This window comes from Ahaetulla prasina, chromosome 3 (genome assembly GCF_028640845.1).
Source record: "Ahaetulla prasina isolate Xishuangbanna chromosome 3, ASM2864084v1, whole genome shotgun sequence".
Taxonomy (NCBI): Eukaryota; Metazoa; Chordata; class Lepidosauria; order Squamata; family Colubridae; genus Ahaetulla; species Ahaetulla prasina.
In genome coordinates, this window is record NC_080541.1 from 224796474 (window position 1) to 224821588 (window position 25115).

General features: G+C 46.4%; 1 protein-coding gene across 1 annotated transcript in view; it reads left to right on the plus strand.

Annotated features, from left to right (window-relative positions):
• Positions 1-1855: 1855 nt before the first annotated feature.
• Positions 1856-25115, plus strand: part of SAMD10 (sterile alpha motif domain containing 10) — a gene marked incomplete at its 5' end in the record, with an annotated part of 59058 nt that continues 35798 nt past the window's right edge. The window contains one exon of the mRNA XM_058176716.1: positions 1856-2030. Coding sequence (XP_058032699.1) covers positions 1856-2030 — 175 coding nt within the window. The remainder of the gene's footprint in view (positions 2031-25115) is intronic.

Below are 25115 nucleotides of genomic sequence, written 5' to 3' on the forward strand. Positions count from 1 at the left end.
CCCAGGCAAACGGAGCAGCTAGACCCCTCCCCCTCCTCCACAGCATGTGAGCCTGAGGAAAGTTTACTTCCAACAGCTGCTGATTGGAGTGACCCTCACATCAGAAGACTGGATAGGCGGAGGCAACAGAAGGAAGGGAGGGGCAGGCCTGGATAAGTGCTGAGTCATGGAGCCACACCCCATGGCCTATATAAAGGATCTGCTTTCTGGCAGTCTCTGAGTCAGGCAAAGTCGAACCTATCTTGCTGAAGTCACTTACTGGTCTCCTGCCTGCTCTGAGGACTTTGCTAGGACTTTGGGCAGAGCTGCAGAGGCAAGCCTGATTCGGATTTCCCTGACCCGGCCGTCAGCGGAGGAGTGGGACACGACACTTTCTAACTTTGAAGGGTCACTAAAAAAATGGTTGTAAGTTGAGGACCAGCAGTAAAAATATTTTAATTTTCTAGAATTGCTCCAAAGGGAAATACGCCAGGCCAAGTTTATTTGTCTGTACTGATTACTTAATTTTATCAACCAAAAAATGCATGAACCTCCTTAGTGTCTAAACTTTAATATTTGCCTTCAGTTTACATTCTGGCTGGGGAATTCTGGGAATTAAAGTCCACACTTTTTACAATGCCCAAGGTTAAGAAACACTGCACTAACTGGGCCTGTTTTATTAACACTAGAGATTTCTGTATCTGAAGCTAGGTGGCAGCACCTAGTTCACCTTGGATATTCTTCTAACCCTGGTTAGTATTTGGACAAGAGGCCACCTGGAAATCTCGTCTGAAAAGTTAAAAAGAGGGGGGCGGGCACTGGATGGGCAAAGGAGAACAAAAATAAATAAATAAATAAAAAATGGGTGTAACCATAAAAAAAATTACAATGTCCTGCCCATCCTTTTTTTTGGAACACGCAATTTATGTATCTGTTCATATTAGGCTTTTCTCTTATTGCCCTTTAGACAGGGGTGAAATCCAGCAGCTTCTGACAGGTTCTGGAGAACTGGTAGCAAAAATTTTGAACAGTTCAGGGAACCAGCAAATACCACCTCTGGCTGGTCCCAGAGTGGGGTGGGAATGGAGATTTTGCAGTATCCTTCCCCTGGAATGGGGTGGGAATGGGGATTTTGCAATACACTTCCCCTGGAGTGGGATGGGAATGGAGATTTTGCGGTATCCTTCCCCTGGAGTGGGATGGGAATGGAGATTTTGCGGTATCCTTCCCCTGTAATGGGGTGGGAATGGGGATTTTGCAGTATCCAAATCCCCATTCCCACCCCACTCCAGGGGGAAGGATACTGCAAAATCCCCATTCCCACACCACTCCAGGGGGAAGGATACTGCAAAATCCCCATTCCCATCCCACTCGAGGGCGAAGGATACTGCAAAATCCCCATTCCCGCCCCACTCCAGGGCGAAGGATACTGCAAAATATCCATTCCCGCTCCACTCCAGGGGGAAGGATACTGCAAAATACCCTTTCCCGCCCCACTCCAGGGGGAAGGATACTGCAAAATCCCCATTCCCTCCCCACTCCTGGGGGAAGGATACTGCAAAATCCCCATTCCCTCCCCACTCCAGGGGGAAGGATACTGCAAAATCCCCATTCCCGCCCCACTCCAGGGGGAAGGATACTACAAAATCCCCATTCCCTCAATTGCTCAAAATTTCTGCTACGGGTTCTCCAGAACCTGTCAGAACCTGCTGGATTTCACCCCTGAAATAAACCCTAAGCTAAGAAGTTACCTTCACACTCCAGCTCCCCAGCTGGCCTAGCGCCTCGGCTGAAGCAGCTTGCCGACGCTGCTTAATCGCCGGACAGCGGGGCCGAGAAGAACCTACCCACGCACCCACCCGCCCAGGCTTAGCATAGAGCCACCCCAGTCTACTCAGCCCCGAGGACGCCCGCCGAGCGCGATCCTCTACCCAGCCCACCCCCGAAGGCGGCCGCAGAGCGCAGCGCGACCCGGGCTCGTTGCAAAGGGCGGAAGAGACGCAGCAGATCGTCGAAAGCAGCCGGGCGAGAAGAGGAGGCGGAGGCCGCGGGTGGGTCCCAGCGGAGTCAGTCGCAGAAGGAAAGGAAGGAAGGAAGGAAAGGAAGGAAAGAAGGGAAGGAAGGCAGGCAGGCAGGAAGGAAGGAAGGAGAGAAAGGAAGGAAGGAAGGGAAGGAAGGCAGGCAGGCAGGCAGGCAGGCAGGCAGGCAGGAAGGAAGGAGAGAAAGGAAGGAAGGAAGGAAAGGAAGGAAAGAAGGGAAGGAAGGCAGGCAGGCAGGAAGGAAGGAAGGAGAGAAAGGAAGGAAGGAAGGGAAGGCAGGCAGGCAGGCAGGCAGGCAGGAAGGAAGGAGAGAAAGGAAGGAAGGAAGGAAAGGAAGGAAGGAGGGAAGGAAAGGAAGGAAAGAAAGAAGGAAGGAAAGGAGGGAAGGAGGGAAGAAAGGAAGGAAAGAAAGGAAGGAAGGAAGGAAAGCAGGAAAGTCGCAGAGCAGGGCGGCGATCGGGATGGATCCCGCACCCCAGGCAAGGCGGGGATGCTTTTCCGGGCCGCCTCTCCCCTGAACGACCGCGGGGTGGATGGTTGTGCGCGGGGCGGGGGGGGGAGAGAAAAGCGCCGCCGCGGTCGCCAGACCCTTCCTCCTTTCCCCCAATTGCAGGCCCGCTGGGGATGATGGGCAGTGTGGGGGTGGGGGACGCCGCTCTCCACTCCCCTTGCCCGGCCGGGCCACCCGCTGGAGCAGAGCTGCAAAACCGGCGGGCTCCGGTCCTTTGTCCGTTCCGCGCTCGGTATTAGGGCGGGTAGGAGAAGCGGCGGCGGCGGCGGCGAATGAGCCTCGGCGGCCGCTAGGATGGCCGAAACAAAGCCGAGGCTGGGGGGGGCCTTGCGGGGATGCCGGCGGGGGGGGGGGAGGGGGGGTGGGGGGCTTAAGAGCTGGAAGCCGGGAGGAGGAGGAGGAGGCGGCGGAGGGCGACTGGCAGCCCCGGCGCGGCTGCCTCGGTTCCAAGTCCGCCCAACTCCGGCGAGGCGAGTGGCCGCCGCCCCCCACCCACCCCTCCGCCCTCTCCCGCCCCGCCTCCTACGGACGTCTGGGGCGCCCAGCGGTCGTCGGAAAGACACCGCCAGCCGCCCCTTCGCCGCGCGTCCTCCTCCTCCTCCTCCTCCGGCCGCTCGCTGGCTCGCTCCGCCGGATTCCGCTCCGCCAAGCAAGCCAGCCAGCCAGCCAGCCAGCCAGCCAGCCAGCCCAGGCGATGCGCGGGGGCTTAAAAGCATGAACTGCGGCGACGGCAAGGAGATGGAGGGTAAGGAGGAGGCGTGTGCCGCGAGGGGTCGTGGGGATCAGGCGTCCCGGTTCTGCTTTGCTGCTTTTCGGGGTTACCGACCGACGGGTAGGGGGAAGGAGGGGATCGCGCGTGGAACTGAGATTGGGGGGGGGGGATAGAGGTGGGTGAGAAACGACTTGAGGTCCCCGATGTTGGGTGGGGATGGGGGGGGGGTGGAAGCACCCCTTCCCTTGGCGAACCGTCTACCTTGCGAAGCGGCGATTTCGATCGTCTGCAAGTTGCGGCGCGCATCTTAGGCGGTTCCAGCGTTGAGCGAGACGGAGGGAGGTGGCGGAAAGAACACGACGAAAGGAAACGGAACAAAAGGCTGAGGGGTGGGGAGGGGGTGCCAGATGTATCTCTGTGTGTGTGTGTTTGTGTGTTTGTGTGTAAGCAGGAGGAGGATGAATGGAGACCACCGCAGGGTAAACTGCTCCAACCTAACCAGCGGGGAACCCTCTGGTACTCCCCTTCCCATGCTCCCCAACCTCCAGGCTGGGGATGGTGAAAAAAGACCTCTACGCCCAACAGATTTGGGGGAGGGGTGGGGGAGGAGGGGGCGTCCTTGGAGGGGAAAGAGATCCGCCGCTCAGGGTGGAAAAATGGGCTTGGGAGACGCGGTGTGCAATATTGGGTGACAGCAGGCTTTGTAAGCAGGTGTGGCGGTCGGTTTCCCCCCCCCCCTCCCCTTCGCGGTTCAGGTGGATGGGTGGAAAAGCCGAGATCTCGACGCCCCCTCCCCATATTGGATGAAAGACCCACACCCGGTGTCGTTTCCACCACCTTTCTACTCGGTCTTGACTTCTCTGGAGTTCGTGTGCTCGTGTCTTAAGCAGGGGAGAATTTGGGGGTGGGGGACCCCTTGAAAAAAGCCTTTCACCAAATGAATAAGAAAAGTCCCCCCCCCTCCACCCTTACTGCGATTATTTCAACGCCGTGCAAGGTGCATCGCGGCTCTAAACCGGCGCCTGATCCGGTTTCTCCGAAAACAGAGCAACATTTGCCCTTGTCTCATTCAGCGGAAGGATTAACAGGGAGAGGTTACCGGTTGAACAGCTGCTTTGCAGAACCGAAATCTCCTTTTCTTTTCTTTTCTTTTCTTTTTTTTTTACCAAAGAAGCAAACGAACGTGTGAAGGATTCCCGTTTAGGGGAGTCGCTGATTGCCGGGAAGGCGGCTGTCATTTTTAAGCAGCCGCTTCGCAAATTTTCCTTTAAGAGTTTTTCCTTCCTTTGATCAGGCATTGAAGCCAACTTACTCAAAGCGGGACTTGCCTTTGCCAGAACCCTTGGCGTGCAAATTGCAGCATGCTGGGAAATACTACTGCTTCCCCCCCCCACCTCCCAAAAAAGGGAGGGTATGAAACGTGCGAATTGAAATGAGAGCGATCTTTGCAAGAGAGAGAGAGAGAGAGAGAGAGAGAGAGAGAGAGAAGAATGTTATTTGGACGAGTAAGGCAGCCTTCCTCGTATAGTTAGTTCTTAAGTCTTTTGCTCCTAATTAGAGCAACGGGACAGCTCATCAGTTTCGCAGCCCTGCCCAACTAATTCCAGCTGATTTCAACAGGATTCCCTGCCAAGAACCAGCGCTGCAGCCTTAGCCCGAAACCGGCCCCTGTTAAGTATATTTGCAGGAACTTGGATCCTGCTACACCTGGAAAAGCTGCATTTTGAACAATCCCTAAACCTGCCCAAATCCGGTGCGCTGGGAATGAAGAGTTGTCTAGAAAGATTGCAGAGAAGAGCGACAAAGATGATTAGGGGACTGGAGGCGAAAACATATGAAGAAGGGTTGCAGGAACTCGGTATGCCTAGTGCAGGGGTCTGCAACCTTAAACACTCATAAAGAGCCATTTGGACCCGTTTCCCACAGAAAAGAAAACACACCCCGGAGCCACAAAACCCTTCCCATGCCTGACTATTTCTTGAGCGGCCACAAAACTAGTAGTTGAATTAAATGTTCTGTTTTCTTCTGAAACTTTTCAGAAGAATGATTGGCCTACCGGGGGTTGAAAAGCTCAATAAATCATGTGCCGGGGTGTGTGTGTGTGTCGCATATTGCGGGTTGTGACGCCTATTTTGAGTGACAGGGAGCCACAGCAGAGGGGTGAAAGAGCCACATGTGGCTCCAGCCCTGGTCTAGTTTGATGAAAAGAAGGACTAGGGGGAGACATGATAGCAGTGCCCCAATATCTCAGGGGCTCCCCCAAAGAAGATGGAATTAAGCTGTTCTCCAAAGCACCTGAGGGTAGAACAAGAACCAATGGATGGAAACTAATCAAGGGGAGAAACAACCTAGAACTAAGGAGAAATTTCCTGACAGTCAGAACAATTAACCAGTGGAACAACTTGCCTCCAGAAGTTGTGAATGCTCCAACACTGGAAGTTTTAAGAAGACATTGGACAACCATTTGTCTGAAACGGTATAGACTAGAGCAGTGGTAGCGAACCTTTTACTCACCGAGTGGCTCCTCCCCTGGGTGCTGTGCGCGCAACCACACTATCTGCACATGCGCATGCTTTCGCACGCCCCCTGTGCACTGTGGGCGAAACCGCACCATCTGTGCTCGTGTGCGACTTTTGCGCGGCTCCCCCCATGTGCTTCATGTGCAATTGCACCAACTGCGCATGCACATGGTTTTCGCATTTGCAGTGCATGCACACGAATGCCACCTGCACATGCACATGCTGTGCGCAGGTACTCACGCACACATGCACAAATGTGCACACATGCACAGGAGAGCGTGGGTCTCCGGAATTGCGCACATGCGCAACAGAGACCCGAACACCAGCTGGGGCACGCATGCATGCGCAGCTGCGGGTGAATTGGGCAACAGCTCGCATGTCCGGAAATATGGCTCCATGTGCCACCTCGGGCACGTGTGCCATAGGTTCGCCACCACGGGACAATAAGGTCTCTTGTCTGTGGAGGGGGTTGGACTAGAAGACCTCTAAGGTCCCTTCCAACTCCGTTATTCTGTATTCTGAATCTCCAACTGTTAATGCGGTAAAAACTAAGGTATTAATAAATTCCTGGGTTCAGTGCACTTGACTGAAACAACTTAAATAGGATTGGAATCTCATTTTCACTAAGGAAGGTGTGTTTTTTTGGACCTGACATAATCTTCAGGATATTCCACCTAGTGGTTAAAGGTAAAGGTAAAGGTTCCCCTTGCACATACGTGCTAGTCATTGCCGACTCTAGGGGGCGGTGCTGATCTCCGTTTCAAAGCTGAAGAGCCAGCGCTGTCTGAAGACGTCTCCGTGGTCGTGTGGCCGGCATGACTCAACACCAAAGGCGCACGGAACGCTGCTCCCTTCCCACCAAAGGTGGACCCTATTTTTCTACTTGCATTTTTACCTGCTTTCGAACTGCTAGGTTGGCAGAAATTGGGACAAGTAACGGGAGCTCACCCCGTTACACGGCAGCACTAGGGATTCGAACCGCTGAGCTGCCGACCTTTCGATCGACAAGCTTTACATTCACACATTTCTGTAGGTTTTGGAAGAAATTTCATTTCTGAATGTGCATAAGAATGTACCTCTTATTGTACAGGCTAAGCCACAGAAAAACCAACCATAGTTGACTGTATCAAATGGAAGGCAATATCTCCTTGGCTTTTGGCTTGCCTGGTGCAGGATGGCCACAATGCACGAATTCCAGAGATATGTGTGGATGTGTATATTTACACTGGTAGATACCCTGCATGAATATAGGTAGTCCTCAAATTAGAACCATTCGTTCAGCAAACATTTGATCTTACAACAACACTGAAAAAGGTGACTTATGACCGATCCTTACACTTACGACTGTTGCAACATCCCCATGGTCACGTGGACATTTGTCAACCGGCTTGTATTTATGATGGTTATCCTGGAGTCAGGCGATCACCATTTGCAAACTTTTCCAGCCATCTTACAACAAGCCAAGTCAATAAAATAATAAGGAAAATCAGATTCATTTAACAACTGCAGTGATTTGCTTCATGAAACGTGTCCTAAAATTGAGCGCGACTCACTTAACCAGCGCCTTACTTAGCAACGGGAATTCTGGTTCCAGTTGTGGTCGTAATTTGAGGATTTCAGGGTCGCGGTGTGGCTCAGGCTATAAGATAGCCTGTTATTGAACACAGCTGCCTGCAATTACTGCAGGCTCGAGTCCCACCAAGGCCCAAGGTTGACTCAGCCTTCCATCCTTTATAAGGTAGGTAAAATGAGGACCCAGATTGTTGGGGGGGCAATAAGTTGACTTTGTATATAAATATACAAATAGGATGAGACTATTGCCTTACACAATGTAAGCCGCCCTGAGTCTTCGGAGAAGGGCGGGATATAAACGTAAATAAATAAATAAATAAATAAATAAATAAATAAATAAATAAATAAATAAATAAATAAATAAATAAATAAATAAATAAATTTCCCATAGTTGGCTGATTGGTGCATTCTGATTCATGTGGATCGATGGACTGCATACTTGTCAGGCGATTGGTTGTGTTGCTGTACAGCCCTCTCACTGAGCCTTTAAAACAGGGATGTCCAAACTTGGCCCTTTGAAGAGTGGTGGACTTCAACTCCCAGAATTCTCCAACTAGCAACTTGCTTAAATTTATAGCTCATGCTGGCTGGGGAATTCTGGGAGTTGAAGTCCACCACTCTCCAAAGGGCCAAGTTTGGACACCCCTGCTTTAAAATCTTACACAATGGATTCACACACCCATGGCCAACCGAAAATGGGAACTTTCGGTTTGGGCTCAGCCTGCTGGATTTGTGAAACACAAAACGATGTGTGTGCTTGCTTGCTCGCTCACTTTGGATGATGCGTGACTCACTTCTACTATGCCTTGCTCAACAAACCCTGTTTAAAGACAGCTCAGTGCCGCTCGGATTCTTGATGACCGTAAAGAAAACCTAAAAAGGGGGAAATCGATAAGGGGGAATGGATTGCACAAAGCCAATCGACTGGGAAAGTCTTGGAGAAATGCTTTAAATCCCGCTCACATTAAATTCACAGCAGAGCAGAAAGAGACACTGTGCCAGATACGCTGCGAGTGGCATTGTGTCTGTGTGTTAGAAGAGAAAAACGGGCGCCGCACAAATTTCCTTTGCATTTGCAGTTTTCCAACCTGATGTCCTCCAGAAGTAACAGAATAATAGAGGCGAAAGGAACCTTGGAGGTCTTCTAGTCCAACCCCACTCCCCTTCAAACAGGAAACCCTATAGCATTCCTGACAAATGCTAGTCCACTTTCTTATCTGTGGAAATTCTCAGGTCATGGTTGTCCCAAAGGTGCTTTTTGTCAAGAGGCAACTGGACTTTCTTTGTTTTTCTTTGAAGACGTTTCACTTCTCACCTAAGAGGCTTCTTCAGAGTTGAAGAATGTCGTGTCCCATTCCTCCGCTGACGGCCGGGTCAGGGAAATCCGAATCAGGTGTGCCTTTGCAGCTCTGCCAAAGTCCTAGCAAAGTCCTCAAGGCAGGCAGGAGACCAGAAAGTGACTTCAGCAAGATATGTTAGACTTTGCCTGACTCAGAGAATGCCAGAAAGCAGATCCTTTATATAGGCCATGGGGTGTGGCTCCATGACTCAGCACTTATCCAGGCCTGCCCTCCTTCCTTCTGTTGCCTCCGCCTATCAAGTCTTCTGACGCGAGGTCACTCCAGTCGGCAGCTGTTGGCAATTGACCTCCTCAGGCTCACATGCTGTGGGGAGGGAGGGTCTAGTTGCTCCGTTTGCCTGGGCATGGAGCCAGAGCTGGGGGCTGGAGGTATTTCCTCCTCTTCAGCCTGTCTGGGTATGGAGCCAGGGCTGGGGCCGGGAGGCATACTAGGACATTCCTCCGTGTTCGGAAGCAGATAAGAAGGCCCCGGCTGTGGTGAGATCGGACGAGACACAACAAAGAAGCTTCTTGGAATAGAAGCGAAACGTCTTCAAAGAAAAACCAGAAAGTTCAGTTGCCTCTTGAAAAAGCACCTTTGAGACAGTCGACTCTCTTCTCCGGTGTTGGAGCATTCACAACGTCTGTAGGGAAGTCGTTCCACTGATTAATGGTTCTAATTGTCAGGAAATTTCTCCTTAGTTCTAGGTTGCTTCTCTTCTTGATTCATTTCCACCCCGTTGCTTCTTGTTCTGCCTTCAGGTGCTTTGGAGAATAGTTTGACTCCCTCTTCTTTCGGGCAGCCCAGTGGTGGGTTTCAAATTTTTTTACTACCGGTTCTGTGGGTGTGGCTTGGTGGGCGTGGCAGGGGAAGGATACTGTGAAATCTCCATTCCCACCCCACTCCAGGGGAAGGTTACTGCAAAAATCCCCATTTCCTTCTGATCAGCTGGGACTCGGGAGGCAGAGAATAGATGGGGGCGGGGCCAGTCAGAATTTTTATTTTATTTATTTATTTTGTCGAATACATATTAAATAATATATATAAGTATGAGCATGAATTAAATGCATGAAATGAATACAATTAAAGGGAACATTAGGACAGGGACGATAGGCACGCTGGTGCTCTTATGCACGCCCCTTACAGACCTCTTAGGAATGGGGTGAGGTCAACAGTAGACAGTCTTAGGTTTACTACCGGTTCTCCGAACTACTCAAAATTTCCGCTACCGGTTCTCCAGAACTGGTCAGAACCTGCTGAAACCCATCTCTGGGGCAGCCCCTCATATATTGGAAGACTGCTATCATGTCCCCCCCAGTCCTTCTTTCCATCAAACTGGACATACCCAGTTCCAGCAACGGTGCCTGTTCACCGCCCTGAGTCCTTCGGGAGAAGGGCGGTATACAAATTAAAACATCATCATCATTATTATTATTATTATTATTATTATTATTATTATTATTATTATTATTATTATTATTAATTATTCTTCGTATGTTTCAGCCTCCAGTCCCCTAATCCTCTTGGTTGCTCTTCTCTGCCCTCTTTCTAGAGTCTCCACATCTTTTTTACATCGTGGCGACCAAAACTGGATGCAGGATTCCAAGTGTTTATACATATAAATAGTCCTCACTTAAGAACCATTCATTTAGGGACCAAAGTTACAACAGCTGGATAAAGTGTCATGACCAATCCTCACACTTATGACCATTGCAGAGTCCGTCACTTGACCAGGATCCAGGCATTTGGCAATAGTCACCCATTTACGACAATTGCAGTACCCCGTGGTCACGTGATTGCCATTAAAGGAGACTCCTAGATCAGGGGTCTCCAAACTTGGCAACTTTAATACTTGTGGACTTCAACTCCCAGAATTCCTCAGCCACAAATCTTAAAGTTGCCAAGGTTGGAGACCCCTGTCCTAGATGGCTTCCTAGGTGATAAGCAAAATCAATGGGGAAGCTGGCAGGGAAGAAAAGATCACAAGTCCCAGTCCTATGATGTCTCACTTAATGACCACAGGGATTCACAGCCATGGCGAAAAAGGTTCTAAACACATCTATTCATCTGCACAGGACTGGACTAGATTTTAAATTTATATTGGTTTTAATGGGTTTTATTATATATACTGTTCTTTTTAATTATTTGGCTATGTGGAATAAGTTTTTTAATTGATATTTTATTCTGTATTTATATGTACCTTTTTATTTGCCTGTGAACCGCCCTGAGTCCCTAGGGAGATAGGGCGGTATACAAATGCGAAAAAATAAATAAAATAAAAAATAAAAATAAATTAAGATACGGTCGTGTGATGCCACACTTAATGACTGTGCCACTTAATGACAGATTTTTCTAGTTGAAAATTGGGGATTATCTGTATTGTTTCTTACTGTTCATAGAGGAGCTCAAGGCTCCCCCCAGCAATATAGGGAGTCCTCGACTTACAACCAAAATAGAGCCCAACATTTCTGCTGCTTAAACGAGACGGTTTTTATGACCTTTCTTGCCACAGTTATTAAGTGAATCACTGCAATTGATAAGTTAACAACCCCGGTTGTTAAGTGAATCCGGCTTCCCCATGGACTTTGCTTGTCAGAAGGTTGCAAAAGGGGATCGCGTGACCCTGGGACACTCCGACGGTCATAAATATGAAGCAATTGACAAGCATCTGAATTGTGATCACACGACCATGCGGATGCTGCCATGGGCGTAACTGGTGAAAAACCATCCTAATGTCATTTTTTTCCCAGTACTGTTGTAAATCAAGGACTACCGGTAGTATTTCACGATGATGTGACTGCCATGTGAAAGCACCAATTCGGGAGATATGGATTCACTTAAGGACCGTGATGACTCGCTTCATAACGAACCCATAAAACTGAGTCCATTCACGTGGTGCCTCGACTTACAACTGCAACGACTTTTGCTTGAAATTCCAGGCTCCATTATGGTCGTAAATGGAGGACTCCTTGCGCTGGGTGCAGCACTCAACCCCACGATCAAAAATTGTGATTTGGGACTGCAGAATTCCAGTTGCTTTCTCCAGGAGGAGCCTAATCTAACCATTGGCCAATCAGGCACCAGCAGAGTCTGTGGCTTTAGTCGTTGCAGCCAATCAGTGCTTGGGTGTGTTCCCTGTTGCCAGGCTGCAGCAGTGAGTCCCTGATGGGCAGACTCTCTGTTCTGCTCTTTCTCTTCATCTCTCTTTCTTGGAGGGCTGTGTAAGCAAAAAAACCAGTGAATGAGCTGAAATTAAATGTCTCCAAATAAATTTCGAGCAGGTGGAATCAGTTTAACCCTGTTAATTATCTGGGGCTAATTTAGGTAAAGGTAAAGGTTCCCCTCGCACATACATGCTAGTCGTTGCCGACTCTAGGGGGCGGTGCTCATCTCCCTTTCAAAGCCGAAGAGCCAGCGCTGTCCAAAGACGTCTCCGTGGTCATGTGGCCGGCATGACTCAATGCCAAAGGCGCACGGAACGCTGTTCCCTTCCCACCAAAGGTGGTCCCTATTTTTTCTACTTGCATTTTTACGTGCTTTCGAAACTGCTAGGTTGGCAGAAGCTGGGACAAGTAACGGGAGCTCGCCCCGTTACACGGCAGCACTAGGGATTCGAACTGCTGAGCTGCCGACCTTTCGATCGACAAGCTCAATGTCCTAGCCCCTGAGCCACCGTGTCCCTTGGGGCTAGTTTGCAATTGTGTTGTAAATGTTGTACCTTGATGAACATATCTTTTCTTTTATGTACACTGAGAGCATATGCACCAAGACAAATTTCTTGTGTGTCCAATCACACTTGGCCAATAAAAAATTCTAATTCTAATTCTAGTTTAGCCCTCTGCAAATAACCCTGCAAATAACTCTGCAAATAACCCTGATTCATTTCACAAACCACCTATAGCCGTGATGGCAAACCTATGGAACGTGTGCTGAAAGGGGCACATACAGCCATATCTCTGTGCACATGAGCTGCGGCTCATTTCTCTTTGGGGTTCCAAAGTACCAGCCAGTTGGTCTTCACACAAGCGGGAGCACCAGAAACTGGAAGAGCAGCCGCCCGGGGCGTATGCATGCACAGAAAATGATTTTATTTTATTTTATTTATTTATTTATTTTGCCACACAGTATATATAAGCATAAGCATGAAATAACTAAATAACATATAAGCATGAGTATATAATAACTATATTAATTGGATAAACGAAAGGAAATAGGACAGGAACGGTAGGCACGCTTGTGCTCTTATGCACGCCCCTTACGGACCTCTTAGAAATGGGGTGAGGTCAGTGGTGGGATTCAGCCAGTTCACACCACCTTGGGAGAACCGGTTGTTAACTTTCTGAGCAGTTTGGCGAACTGGTTGTTGGAAGAAATCATTAGGGTAGAGAACCGGTTGTTAAATTATTTGAATCCCACCACTGGGTGAGGTCAATAGTAGACAGTTTTTGGTTGAAGCTTTGGGGATTTTGGGAAGAGACCACAGAGTCAGATAGTGTGTTCCAAGCATTAACAACTCTGTTACTGAAGTCATATTTTCTGCAATCAAGATTGGAGCGGTTCACATTAAGTTTAAATCTATTGTGTGCTCGTGTATTGTTGCGATTGAAGCTGAAGTAGTCTTCGACAGGAAGGACATTGTAATAGATGATTCTATGAGTTGAACTCAGGTCCTGTCGAAGGTGGCGGAGTTCTAAATTTTTTAAACCCAGGATTTCAAGTCTGGTGGTATAAGGTATTTTGTTGTATTCAGAGGAGTGGAGAACTCTTCTTGTAAAATATTTCTGGACATGTTCAATTGTATTGATGTCAGAAATGTGGTATGGGTTCCAGACAGGCGAGCTGTATCTTCCGGTTTTCTGCGTACCGCCCAGCTGGTCTTTGCGCGTGCATGCACACCAGAAACCGGAATACCAGGTGGCCGGTGCGCACGCAGCCATCCTCATTTTATATCAAATTTCTTCAGACTAAAACTTCTCTGAATGCAATGCAGTGCAAACCACGGTTATGGCTTCGTTATCACAATCTCAGTTTGTTTATTTGCGTGTTTTCAGCAAACGTTTTCTCCACCAATGACATGCTGTCGCTTAATCTTTGGACTGATTCGGACCGGCTGTGGAATTAGTCATCGAAAAGGGAACGGCCTGTCCTTTCATTTCCAATTAAATAAATTAATCAAAGTAATGATGAAAAAGAAGAGTCTTCGTACGCATAAATGGGAGATCCGGTTATGGATAGATGCATTTCTCATTTAAAATTATGCTGCCTCGACTAAAATGCAACAATTGTTTTGGATTATTTAGTCACGATGGGGAAATGGACTTTTGACATGATTAGAAACTCTACTGTGCACATATTTCACAGTTGGGACTTTTAACACACCGCTGCTAAAAGTCTGGGGTTTCTCCCCATTTATGCAACTAAAAATTAAGGTACTAGACTAGAAACTAGGAAACGGTGAGTTCTAGTCCAGCTAGATATGAAAGTCAGCCAGGTGACTTTGGGCCAATCACCAGGAGATGGTGAGTTCTAGTCCTGCCTTAGGCATGAAAGTTGACTGGATGACTTTGAGACAATCACCAGGAGACGGGAAGTTCTAGTGCCACCTTAGGTATGAAGGCCAGTTGGGTGATTTGGGGCCAATTGCCAGGAAACTGTGAGTTGTAATCCCACTTTAGCCATGACAGCCAGCTGGGTGCCCCTCTCTCAGCCCAACCTACCTCCCAGGGACGTTGTCGTGGGAAAAAGAGGAGGAGAAAGTAGTAACTATGAGAGGGATCTTGGAGTCCTAGTGGACAACCATTTAAATATGAGCCAGCCATGTGAAGCAGCTGCCAAAAAAGCCAACACAGTTCTAGGCTGCATAAACAGGGATAGAATCAAGATCACGTGAAGTGTTAATAGTGCTTTATAAGGCCTTGGTAAGGCCACACTTGGAATCCTGCTTTCAGTTTTGGTTGCCACGATGTTAAAAAGAAGTTGAGACTCTAGAAAGAGGGAAGAGAAGAGCAACAAAGATGATGAGGGGACTGGAGGCTGAAACATATGAAGAATGGTTGCAGGAACTGGGTATGTCTAGTTTAATGAAAAGAAGGACTAGGGGAGACATGATAGCAATGTTCCAATATCTCAGGGGTTGCCACAAAGAAGAGGGAGTCAAACTATTCTCCAAAGCACCTGAGGGTAGAACAAGAAGCAATGGGTGGAAACTCATCAAGAAGAGAAGCAACTTAGAACTAAGGAGAAATTTCCTGACAGTTAGAACAATTAATCAGTGGAACAACTTGCCTCCAGAAGTTGCGAATGCTCCAACACTGGAAGTTTTAAAGAAGATGTTGGATAACCATTTGTGTGAAGTGGTGTAGGGTTTCCTGCCTAGGCAGGGGATTGGATGAGAAGACTTCCAAGGTCCCTTCCAACTCTGTTATTCTATTTCTATTTCAATAGGCAAATAATAAAAAGCACATTTAATGTAGCCATAATAATCTTTTTTATTTTTGCTTTTTTTTAAAAAAAAAAGTGGCCAAAATATTTACCTAAAAAGAGAGCAACATTGAGTTTCTGGAAGCACAATGTTGTGGCTGCAAAGTTGTCGGCTTTTTTCAGGGCTGGCCAAACCTGTCCAGCTGTTCGCTTTGCAAAAAAAATGGCTTAGATCCGGGCCAGCAATTCAAGCCAGACGCCCTTAAAACATTTGGTAGAAAATCTGCTGCAGGCTCTTTCGTTCAGTGACGCCACTGGAAGTTTATTTATTGATTTATTAACTCCTGTTTTTGTATAGCTGACTTGTAGATGCTCACGAAATGAATCTTTAATAACAGTCCCAAGTGGAGGATTTTGGAGCGGTTTCTTGGACTTGGGCCCGGCCAGCCAGTTGCAGCTGGTTGAGGCTTGGATAACAGGCCAGGATAACCCAGGAATGTAGGCCAGACTGGGGAAATAAAAGTGCTGGAAGAGGACAACGGCAAATCATTGTTACTCTCTCGCCATCAGAGACGTATAGACCAGGGGTCTCTAACCTTGGTCCCTTTAAGACTTGTGGACTTCAACTCCCAGAGTCCCTCAGCCAGCAAAGCTAGCTGAGGAACTCTGGGAGTTGAAGTCCACAAGTCTTAAAGGGACCAAGGTTGGAGACCCCTGGTATAGATGGAATCATGAAATCACCAGGAATTTTCACTCAGGTAGTCCTCAACTTACAACCGTTTGTTTAGTGACTGTTCACAGTTACAACCGCACCGAAAAATGTGACTTACACTCAGTGACTTACCACTTATGCCGCATCCCCACGGTCATGTGATCAGAAGGAGGTTGCTTGGCATCAGGTATGTATTTCCAATCATTGCAGCGTCCTGGGGGTCATGTGATCACCATTTACGACGTTCCCAGGCAGCTTCCCAGGCAAGCAAAGTCGATGGGAAAGACTGGATTCGCTCAAAGACTGTATAATTCACTGAACGACAGTAGCGATTCACTTAACAAACACGGTAAAAAAGGTCATAAAATTGAGCATGACCAACTTAACAAACGCCTTTAGGGCAGGGGTGAAATCCAGCAGGTTCTGACAACTTCTGGAGAACCAGTAGCGGAAATTTTGAGTAGTTCAGAGAACCGGCAAATACCACCTCTGGCTCGCCCCAGAGTGGGGTGGGAATGGAGATTTTGCGGGATCCTTCCCCTGCCACGCCCACCAAGCCACGCCCACAGAACTTGTAATTAAAAAAATGGATTTCTGTTAATCCATGGGTTAAGGACAGATCACCCTGGAGAAAGCCTATGAATAACAGAATAACAGAGTTGGAAGTTCTTCTAATCCAACCCCCTGCCCAGGCAGGAAACCCTACACCACTTCAGACAAATTGTTTATTTATTTATTTTATTTTATTTTATTAAATTTTTATACCGCCCTTCTCCTGAAGGACTCAGGGCGGTGTACAGCCAAAGATAAAACACGAAATATATACAATTAAAACATTTAAAACATAGCAAATTACAAAAAGGCTGATAATTAAAAATTTAGTTTTAAAATTTTAGAAATATTAATAAAACCCCGAGTTAAAATTTAACACTATTATGCCAGTCCCGCTTGAATAAATAGGTGTGTTTTTAGCTCACGACGGAAGGTCCGAAGATCAGGCACTTGACGTAAGCCAGGGGGAAGTTCCTTCCAGAGCGTCGATGCCCCCACAGAGAAGGCCCTACTCCTGGGTGCCGCCAGCCGACACTGTTTGGCGGATGGCACCCTGAGGAGACCCTCTCTGTGAGAGCGTACGGGTCGGTGGGAGGCATAGGGTAACAGCAGGCAGTCTCGTAAGTACCCGGGTCCTAAGCCATGGAGCGCTTTGAAGGTGGTAACCAAAATCTTGAAGCGCACCTGAAAAACCACAGGAAGCCAGTGCAGGCTAGGGAGTAGTGGTGTTACATGAGAGCCACGAGCGGCTCCCGTTACTTGTTGTCCAATCTCTTCTTAAAAACTTCCAGTGTTGGAGCATTCACAACTTCTGGAGGCAAGTTGTTCCACTGATTAATTGTTCTGACTGTCAGGAGATTCCACCTTAGTTCTAGGTTGCTTCTCTCCTTGATTAGTTTCCACCCATTGCTTCTTGTCCTGCCTTCAGGTGCTTTGGAGAATAGCTTGACTCCCTCTTCTTCGGGGCAGCCCCTGAGATATTGGAAGACTGCTATCATGTCACTAAGAGTCGATTTTGACTCGAAGGATTTGAAAGATGATGCGATGAGGTCTCCGCAACGTGTTGAACCACCTGGCCTCTGGGAAGCACGTACGCACAGATCGTGTTTATTTCCCCACCTCATTCCTTTACATCAGAAGCAATGCAAATCACAAATGCAAATCCATTGAGAAGGTCTTTGTTTATGAGACTGACCTGTTTTGCAGCTGCATCCATCCAACATTCAGGGGAACAAGCGTCCGATTCTTAGGGCACCTTAAACACTAACAAAAGTGGAATGGGCTTCTTAATCAGGACCCCAGCACCCCAAAAAGCTGGTGCCTGGAGCCTCCCCCTCTTTTTTTTTTTTCTTCCCAAAATTGAAACATTTTGTTTTGGTTCTCCGTCATCTAGATCATGGTTGTTCCAAAGGTGCTTTTTTCAAGTGGCAACTGAACTTTCTGGGTTTTCTTCGAAGACGTTTCGCTTCTCAGCCAAGAAGCTTCTTCAGTTCTGAAGAAGAAGAAGCTTCTTGGATGAAGAGCTGAAGAAGCTTCTTGGATGAGAAGCGAAACGTCTTCAAAGAAAAACCAGAGAAACCAAAGAAAAGTCCAGTTGCCCCTTGAAAAAAAGCCCCTTTGGGGTAGCCATAAATTGCTTTCTGGAAATTATTTCAATTTCCCAATCTAGCCTACAAGAGTACACCTTAACTACTCATAGTCCTCGACGTACGGCCATAACGAAGCCCCAAATTTCTGTTGCTAAGCAAGCCAGTTGTTAAAGGAGTTGTGCCCCCGTTTTATGACCTTTTTGCCTGAGTTGCTAAGTGAATCATGTGGTTATTAAGTGAATCTGATTTGATTTTGCTTGTTGGAAGCCCGTTGGGAAGGTTTCAAATGGAGATAACATGATTGGAGGGCAGGGCATCTGTTATCAATATAGGCAGGCCTTGACTTACAACCAGAATTGAGCCCAAAATGTATGTTGCTAAGTGAGAAATTTGTTAAGTGAGCTTTGCTTCATTTTGCGAACTTTCTTGCCTCCATTGTTAAGTGAATCACTGCAGTTGTTAAATTAGTAGCATGGTTGTTAAGGAATCTGGCTTCCCCGTGGCTGTTGTAAATTCTATCACCAGCACTAGGCCAGACAGGGGTCCTTATAGGTATTGACTTACAGCCAGCCAGTTAACAACCATTCAGAGTTATGATGGACTTTTAATAAGCTTCTTCCAGTCGGTCCTGGAACTTAGAACGGCTTCCCCCTCGCCCCAATCCAGGGTCATGCGATCCCATTTTGGGCACTTGCAACCGGCTCACATTTACAACCGGTTGAACAGGTGGTCCTCGACTTACGACCACAAGGGGCCTCTGGTGGCTCAGATTGGTAAGACAGTCTGTTATTAACACAGCTGCCTGCAATTACTGCAGGTTCAAGTCCCACCAGGCCCAAGGTTGACTCAGCCTTCCATCCTTTATAAGGTAGGTAAAATGAGGACCCAGATTGTTGGGGGCAATTAAGTTGACTTTGTGTATAATATACAAATGGATGAAGACTATTGCTAACATAGTGTAAGCCGCCCTGAGTCTTCAGAGAAGGGCGGGATATAAATTTACGTAAAGTGCCTGATCTTCGGACTTTTCGCCGTGAGCTGAAAACGCATCTATTTATTCAAGCGGGACTGGCCTAATTAAATTTTAATCCGGGGTTATTTATATTTTAGGGTTTTTAAACTATTTTAAATGTTTTAAATGTTTTTAAATTTTTGGCCATTTTGTAATATGTTTGTTTTAGTCTTGTTTTAATGTATATATTGCGCTTTTTTATCATGGCTGTACACCGCCCTGAGTCCTTCGGGAGAAGGGCGGTATAAAAATCGAATAAATAAATAAAATAAATAAATAAATGCAAATAATTAAAAAAACAAAACAATTGAGCCCAACATTTCTTATTTGTTAGGTGAGACATTTGTTAAGTGAGTTTTGCTCCATTTTACAACCTGTCTTGCCTCACGTGTTAAGTGAATCTCTGCAATTGATAAGTTAGTCACGCACGCACTCGTGACGTCTCGCCTGGATTACTGCAATGCTCTCTACATGGGGCTCCCCTTGAAGGGCATCCGGAGGCTGCAGTTAGTCCAGAATGCGGCTGCGCGGGTGATGGAGCCCCTCGTGGCTCCCGCATGACACCTATCCTGCGCAGACTGCATTGGCTACCTGTGGCCTTCCGGGTGCGCTTCAAGGTTTTGGTGACCACCTTTAAAGCGCTCCATGGCATTGGGCCGGGTTATTTACGGGACCGCCTACTGCGACCGAATACCTCTCACCGACCCGTGCGCTCTCACAGAGAGGGACTCCTCAGGGTGCCGTCAGCGAGGCAATGTCGTCTGGCGACGCCCAGGGGAAGGGCCTTCTCTGTGGGGGCTCCCACCCTCTGGAACGAACTGCCCCCAGGACTTCGTCAGCTTCCGGACCTTCGGACCTTCCGCCGCGAGCTTAAAACACACTTATTTATTTGCGCGGGACTGAGTTAGATTTTAAATTTATGGGTTTTAAATTGGGTTTTAGTTTTATATTTTTAATCATAATTTTAACTATCGGGCTTTTAGAATAAGTTTTTTAATTGTTTTTATGTTGTATTTATGTATTTATATGTTTTTTAAGTGCCTGTTAACCGCCCCGAGTCCTTCGGGAGATAGGGCGGTATATAAATATGATTAAATAAATAAATAAATAAATAAAATAATAGCCACCTAGTTGTTAAGTGAATCCAGCTCCCACACTGACTTTGCTTGTCGGAAGGTCGCAAAAGGGGATCCCCCAATGGTCATAAATACGAACCAGTTGCCAAACATCTGAATTATGATCACATAATCAATGGGGATTGCTTCAACGTATAACTGGCCTTGTAATTTCGAACAGTTGCTAAACGAACTGTTGTTAAGTGGAGGACTGCCTGTATATGCTAGTTGCCCAACATCCTAATTTGAATGAAGTGACCATAAGGATGCCCCAACGGTCGTAAGTGTGAACAAGAATCAAGTCACTTTTTTCAGCCCCGTTGTAACTTCAACGGTCACAAAATGAACGGTTGTAAGTCGAGGATTACCTGTATGACACGCTTGCCCGCGTGAGCCAGTTTGCCCAGTTCTTAGGACCGTGTAATGCGGGGGTGTCAAACTCAATTTCAATGAGGGCTGCATCTGGGCTGCGGTTGACCTCGGGGGGGTGGGGGCGGGGGGGGGCGACTGGGTGGGCGTGGCCAGATTGACACCACTCCCCAAACTGCTGGCATGTTTCCTCTTCACACTGGGTAGACTGGGCCAAAGCGACGTGGGCTGGCCCCTGACATTTTCCAGGAAAAGCACCGTGGACCGGATCCGACCACATCGTGGACCGCATCTGACTCACAGGCCTTGTATTTGACACCCCTGGTGTAATGAACAGAACAGAATAGAATAAGGAATAAGAATGGAATAGAATAGAATAGAATAGAATAGAACAGAACAGAACAGAACAGAACAGAACAGAACAGAATAGAATAATAGAATAGAATAAGGAATAAGAATGGAATGGAATGGAATGGAATGGAATGGAATGGAATGGAATGGAATGGAATAGAATAGAATAAGGAGTAAGAATAGAATAAGGAATAAGGATAGAATAGAATAGAATAGAATAGAATAGAATAGAATAGAATAGAATAGAATAGAATAAGGAATAAGAATAGAATAAGGAATAAGGATAGAACAGAACAGAACAGAACGGAATGGAATAGAACAGAACAGAACAGAACAGAACAGAACAGAACAGAACAGAATAGAATTAAGAATAAGAATAAGAATAAGAATAGAATAGAATAGAATAGAATAGAATAGAATAGAATAGAATAGAATAGAATAGAATAGAATAACAGAGTTGGAAGGGACCTTGGAGGTCTTCTAGTCCAACCCCCTGCTTGGACAGGAAACCTTACACCTTCAGACAAAGGGTTGTCCAACATCTTCTTAAAAACTTCCAGTAATGTATCCGAATCATCCACAAATTAAAGCAGCTGCTTTGCCCCAATGCATTAAGCCCCTTTCCAACCCAAAATTCAGACCAGCCATGCTTAAAACATGCCGTTCATGGAACCGCTGGGCTTTTTCCAGGCCCAGTGAAGCCAAGGGCTGGACGCTGCCCTAGAAGAGGAATAAGAGCGATAGGATCAGCTGGAGGGGAGAGGGGAGAAGTCAAGGAGCCGGGCGGTTTGGCTGATGGAGCGGCTGTCTGTTGCTTGCTGATAAGGAAAACCAGGTTTTTTTTTCGGAGGGAAAATAGATAGATATCCTTCGGCTGCCGGATTGAGTCATTTCAAAAGGAATCCAGAAGGAGATTAATATTTCTTTTTCTTTCTTTGTTTGTTTTTTTCTATGAAAGATTCTCGTGATGGTTTCTGCCTGCCTGGGAATAATTCCTCTGGTCCCCGTTATTTCAGACAATCAATTCCCCGTTTGCAACCCCAAAACAGGGAAGTGTGCCAAATGACCTTTCTTCCAGAAGGGCTTAAAAGATGCTTTCTGCTTGTAAAAGATGCAAAAGCAGACGCCGTTTGTGTGTGTGTTTGTGTGTGCGAGAGAGAGAGAGAGAGTCGGGGTAGAATTAGATTTCAAGAAAAGTTTGGACTGCCATTTGTCAGAAATGGTGTAGGATTTATTTATTTATTTTGTTTATTTTATTTGTCACAACAATATATATAAGCATCACACAAAAAGATTATATAATATATAAACATATATATGAGGAAATATTAGGAGGTATAAGCATATATATATATATATTTAAAACATATATATATATATATATATATATATATATATATATATATATATATATATATATATATATATATTTGTTTTCTGAGGTTTTCACGGGTGTTTGTATGTAGGTCTTTCGGGTTTTCTCCCGCGTAAAATTGGAAGTGTCTTGGCAACGTTTCGACGCAGTCTCATTCATCATCTTCAGGCTTCAGCTTCGTGCTTCTGGGAGCAATGTGTAATTGCAGCTGTTTCTTCCTTTTTAACTGCTAGTGGGGATTTGAACTGATTGGGTGGGAGCTTGGCTGTGCTCTGATTGGATGGGGGTGTTTTTTTGTGCTCTGATTGGCTGGGGGTGTGTCCTGTTTGGGTGGGGGCTTGGTTGTGCTCAGATTAGTCAAGGAGTATATGAAATCCCATGCACCGCCTGCCCCACCACATACATTGGACAAACGAACAGAAGAATAAGTGCACGCATTGAAGAACACAAGAACTCAGTCAAAAAAGAGGAACCAACTTCTTCCCTGGTCCAACACCTTAAAGCCACAGGACACGATATTGACTTTAAAAAGACCAGAACTATCGCCAAAACTGAACACTTTAACAACAGAATAATCAGAGAAGCCATCGAGATAGAAAAACGCCCACACAGCATGAACAAACAAGATGATACCTCCGCCTACCAGCCATTTGGAAACCCGCCCTTATTGACAAACGAGTCCCTAACACGAGGAATGACACCAGACCCACACTCACGAGGTCCACACAGGATGTCACCACCACACATCCACCCAGAAAGCAGACCCAAACCCACACTGATCATGAAGCACGACCAAGGACCAGAAGCCAGACTGCAGCTGCAACATTAGCCATTTCAAACCCCTCCAATCCATACATGCAGCAGACTGACACCCACTATGAAGATGTAGCACGACCACGACCACGACCACGAAGCCAAACAACAGCAATGCAGCTCACCAGCTCAAATCCCCCTGCAACTCAGACTAATCTGAGCACAACCAAGCCCCCACCCAAACAGGACACACCCCCAGCCAATCAGAGCACACACAAAAACCCATCCAATCAGAGCACAGCTAAGCTCCCACCCAATCAGTTCAAACCCCCACTAGCAGTTAAAAAGGAAGAAACAGCTGCAATCACACATTGCTCCCAGAAGCACGAAGCTGAAACCTGAAGATGACGAATGAGACTTCGTCGAAACGTCGCCAAGACACTTCCAATTTTACACGGGAGAAAACCCGAATAACCAAAGTCCTATATATATTTATGAAGAAAAAAGAAAAACAATAGGACAGGAACGGTAGGCACTTTTGTGCGCTTATGCACGCCCCTTATGGTCCTCTTAGGAACGGGGTGAGGTCAATAGTAGAAAGTTTTTGGTTAAAGCTTTTAGGATTATGGGAAGAGACCACAGAGTCAGGTAAAGTATTCCAAGCACTGATGATTCTGTTACAGAAGTCGTATTTTCTGCAATCTAGATTAAAGCGGTTAACATTAAGTTTAAATCTATTGGTTGCTCTTGTCTTATTGCAGTTAAAGCTGAAGTAGTCTTTAATAGGAAGGACATTACAATAGATGATTCTATGAGTTAAGCTTAGGTCTTGTCGAAGGCGACGGAGTTCTAAGTTTTCTAAGGATCTCCTGCTTGAGTGGGGGGGTTGAACCAGACGACCTATAAGGTCCCTTCCAACTCTGTTAATCTGTTGGATGACCAATAATTTATTTCTGGGCATTGGAATTACTACAGGTAAACCCTTGATTTGCGACCATGTTTAGCTTTCAGTGTTGTTCTTTAAAATATACTAATAAATAAATATGCATGGATTATAGAGTAACAGAGTTGGAAGGGACCTTGAGGTCTTCTAGTCCAGCCCCTGCATAGTCAGGAAACCCTACACCACTTCAGATAAATGGTTATTCAACATCTTCTTAAAACTTCCAGTAATGTATCCGAATCATCCACAAATTAAAGCAGCTGCTTTGCCCCAATGCATTAAGCCCCTTTCCAACCCAAAATTCAGACCAGCCATGCTTAAAACATGCCGTTCATGGAACCGCTGGGCTTTTTCCAGGCCCAGTGAAGCCAAGGGCTGGACGCTGCCCTAGAAGAGGAATAAGAGCGATAGGATCAGCTGGAGGGGAGAGGGGAGAAGTCAAGGAGCCGGGCGGTTTGGCTGATGGAGCGGCTGTCTGTTGCTTGCTGATAAGGAAAACCAGGTTTTTTTTTCGGAGGGAAAATAGATAGATATCCTTCGGCTGCCGGATTGAGTCATTTCAAAAGGAATCCAGAAGGAGATTAATATTTCTTTTTCTTTCTTTGTTTGTTTTTTTCTATGAAAGATTCTCGTGATGGTTTCTGCCTGCCTGGGAATAATTCCTCTGGTCCCCGTTATTTCAGACAATCAATTCCCCGTTTGCAACCCCAAAACAGGGAAGTGTGCCAAATGACCTTTCTTCCAGAAGGGCTTAAAAGATGCTTTCTGCTTGTAAAAGATGCAAAAGCAGACGCCGTTTGTGTGTGTGTGTGTGTGTGCGAGAGAGAGAGAGAGAGTCGGGGTAGGATTAGATTTCAAGAAAAGATTGGACTGCCATTTGTCAGAAATGGTGTAGGATTTATTTATTTATTTTGTTTATTTTATTTGTCACAACAATATATATAAGCATCACACAAAAAGATTATATAATATATAAACATATATATGAGGAAATATTAGGAGGTATAAGCATATATATATATATATATTTAAACATATATGTATGTATGTATATATATATATATATATATATATATATATATATATATATATATATATTTGTTTTCTGAGGTTTTCACGGGTGTTTGTGTAAAATTGGAAGTGTCTTGGCAACGTTTCGACGAAGTCTCATTCGTCATCTTCAGGCTTCAGCTTCATGCTTCTGGGAGCAATGTGTAATTGCAGCTGTTTCTTCCTTTTTAACTGCTAGTGG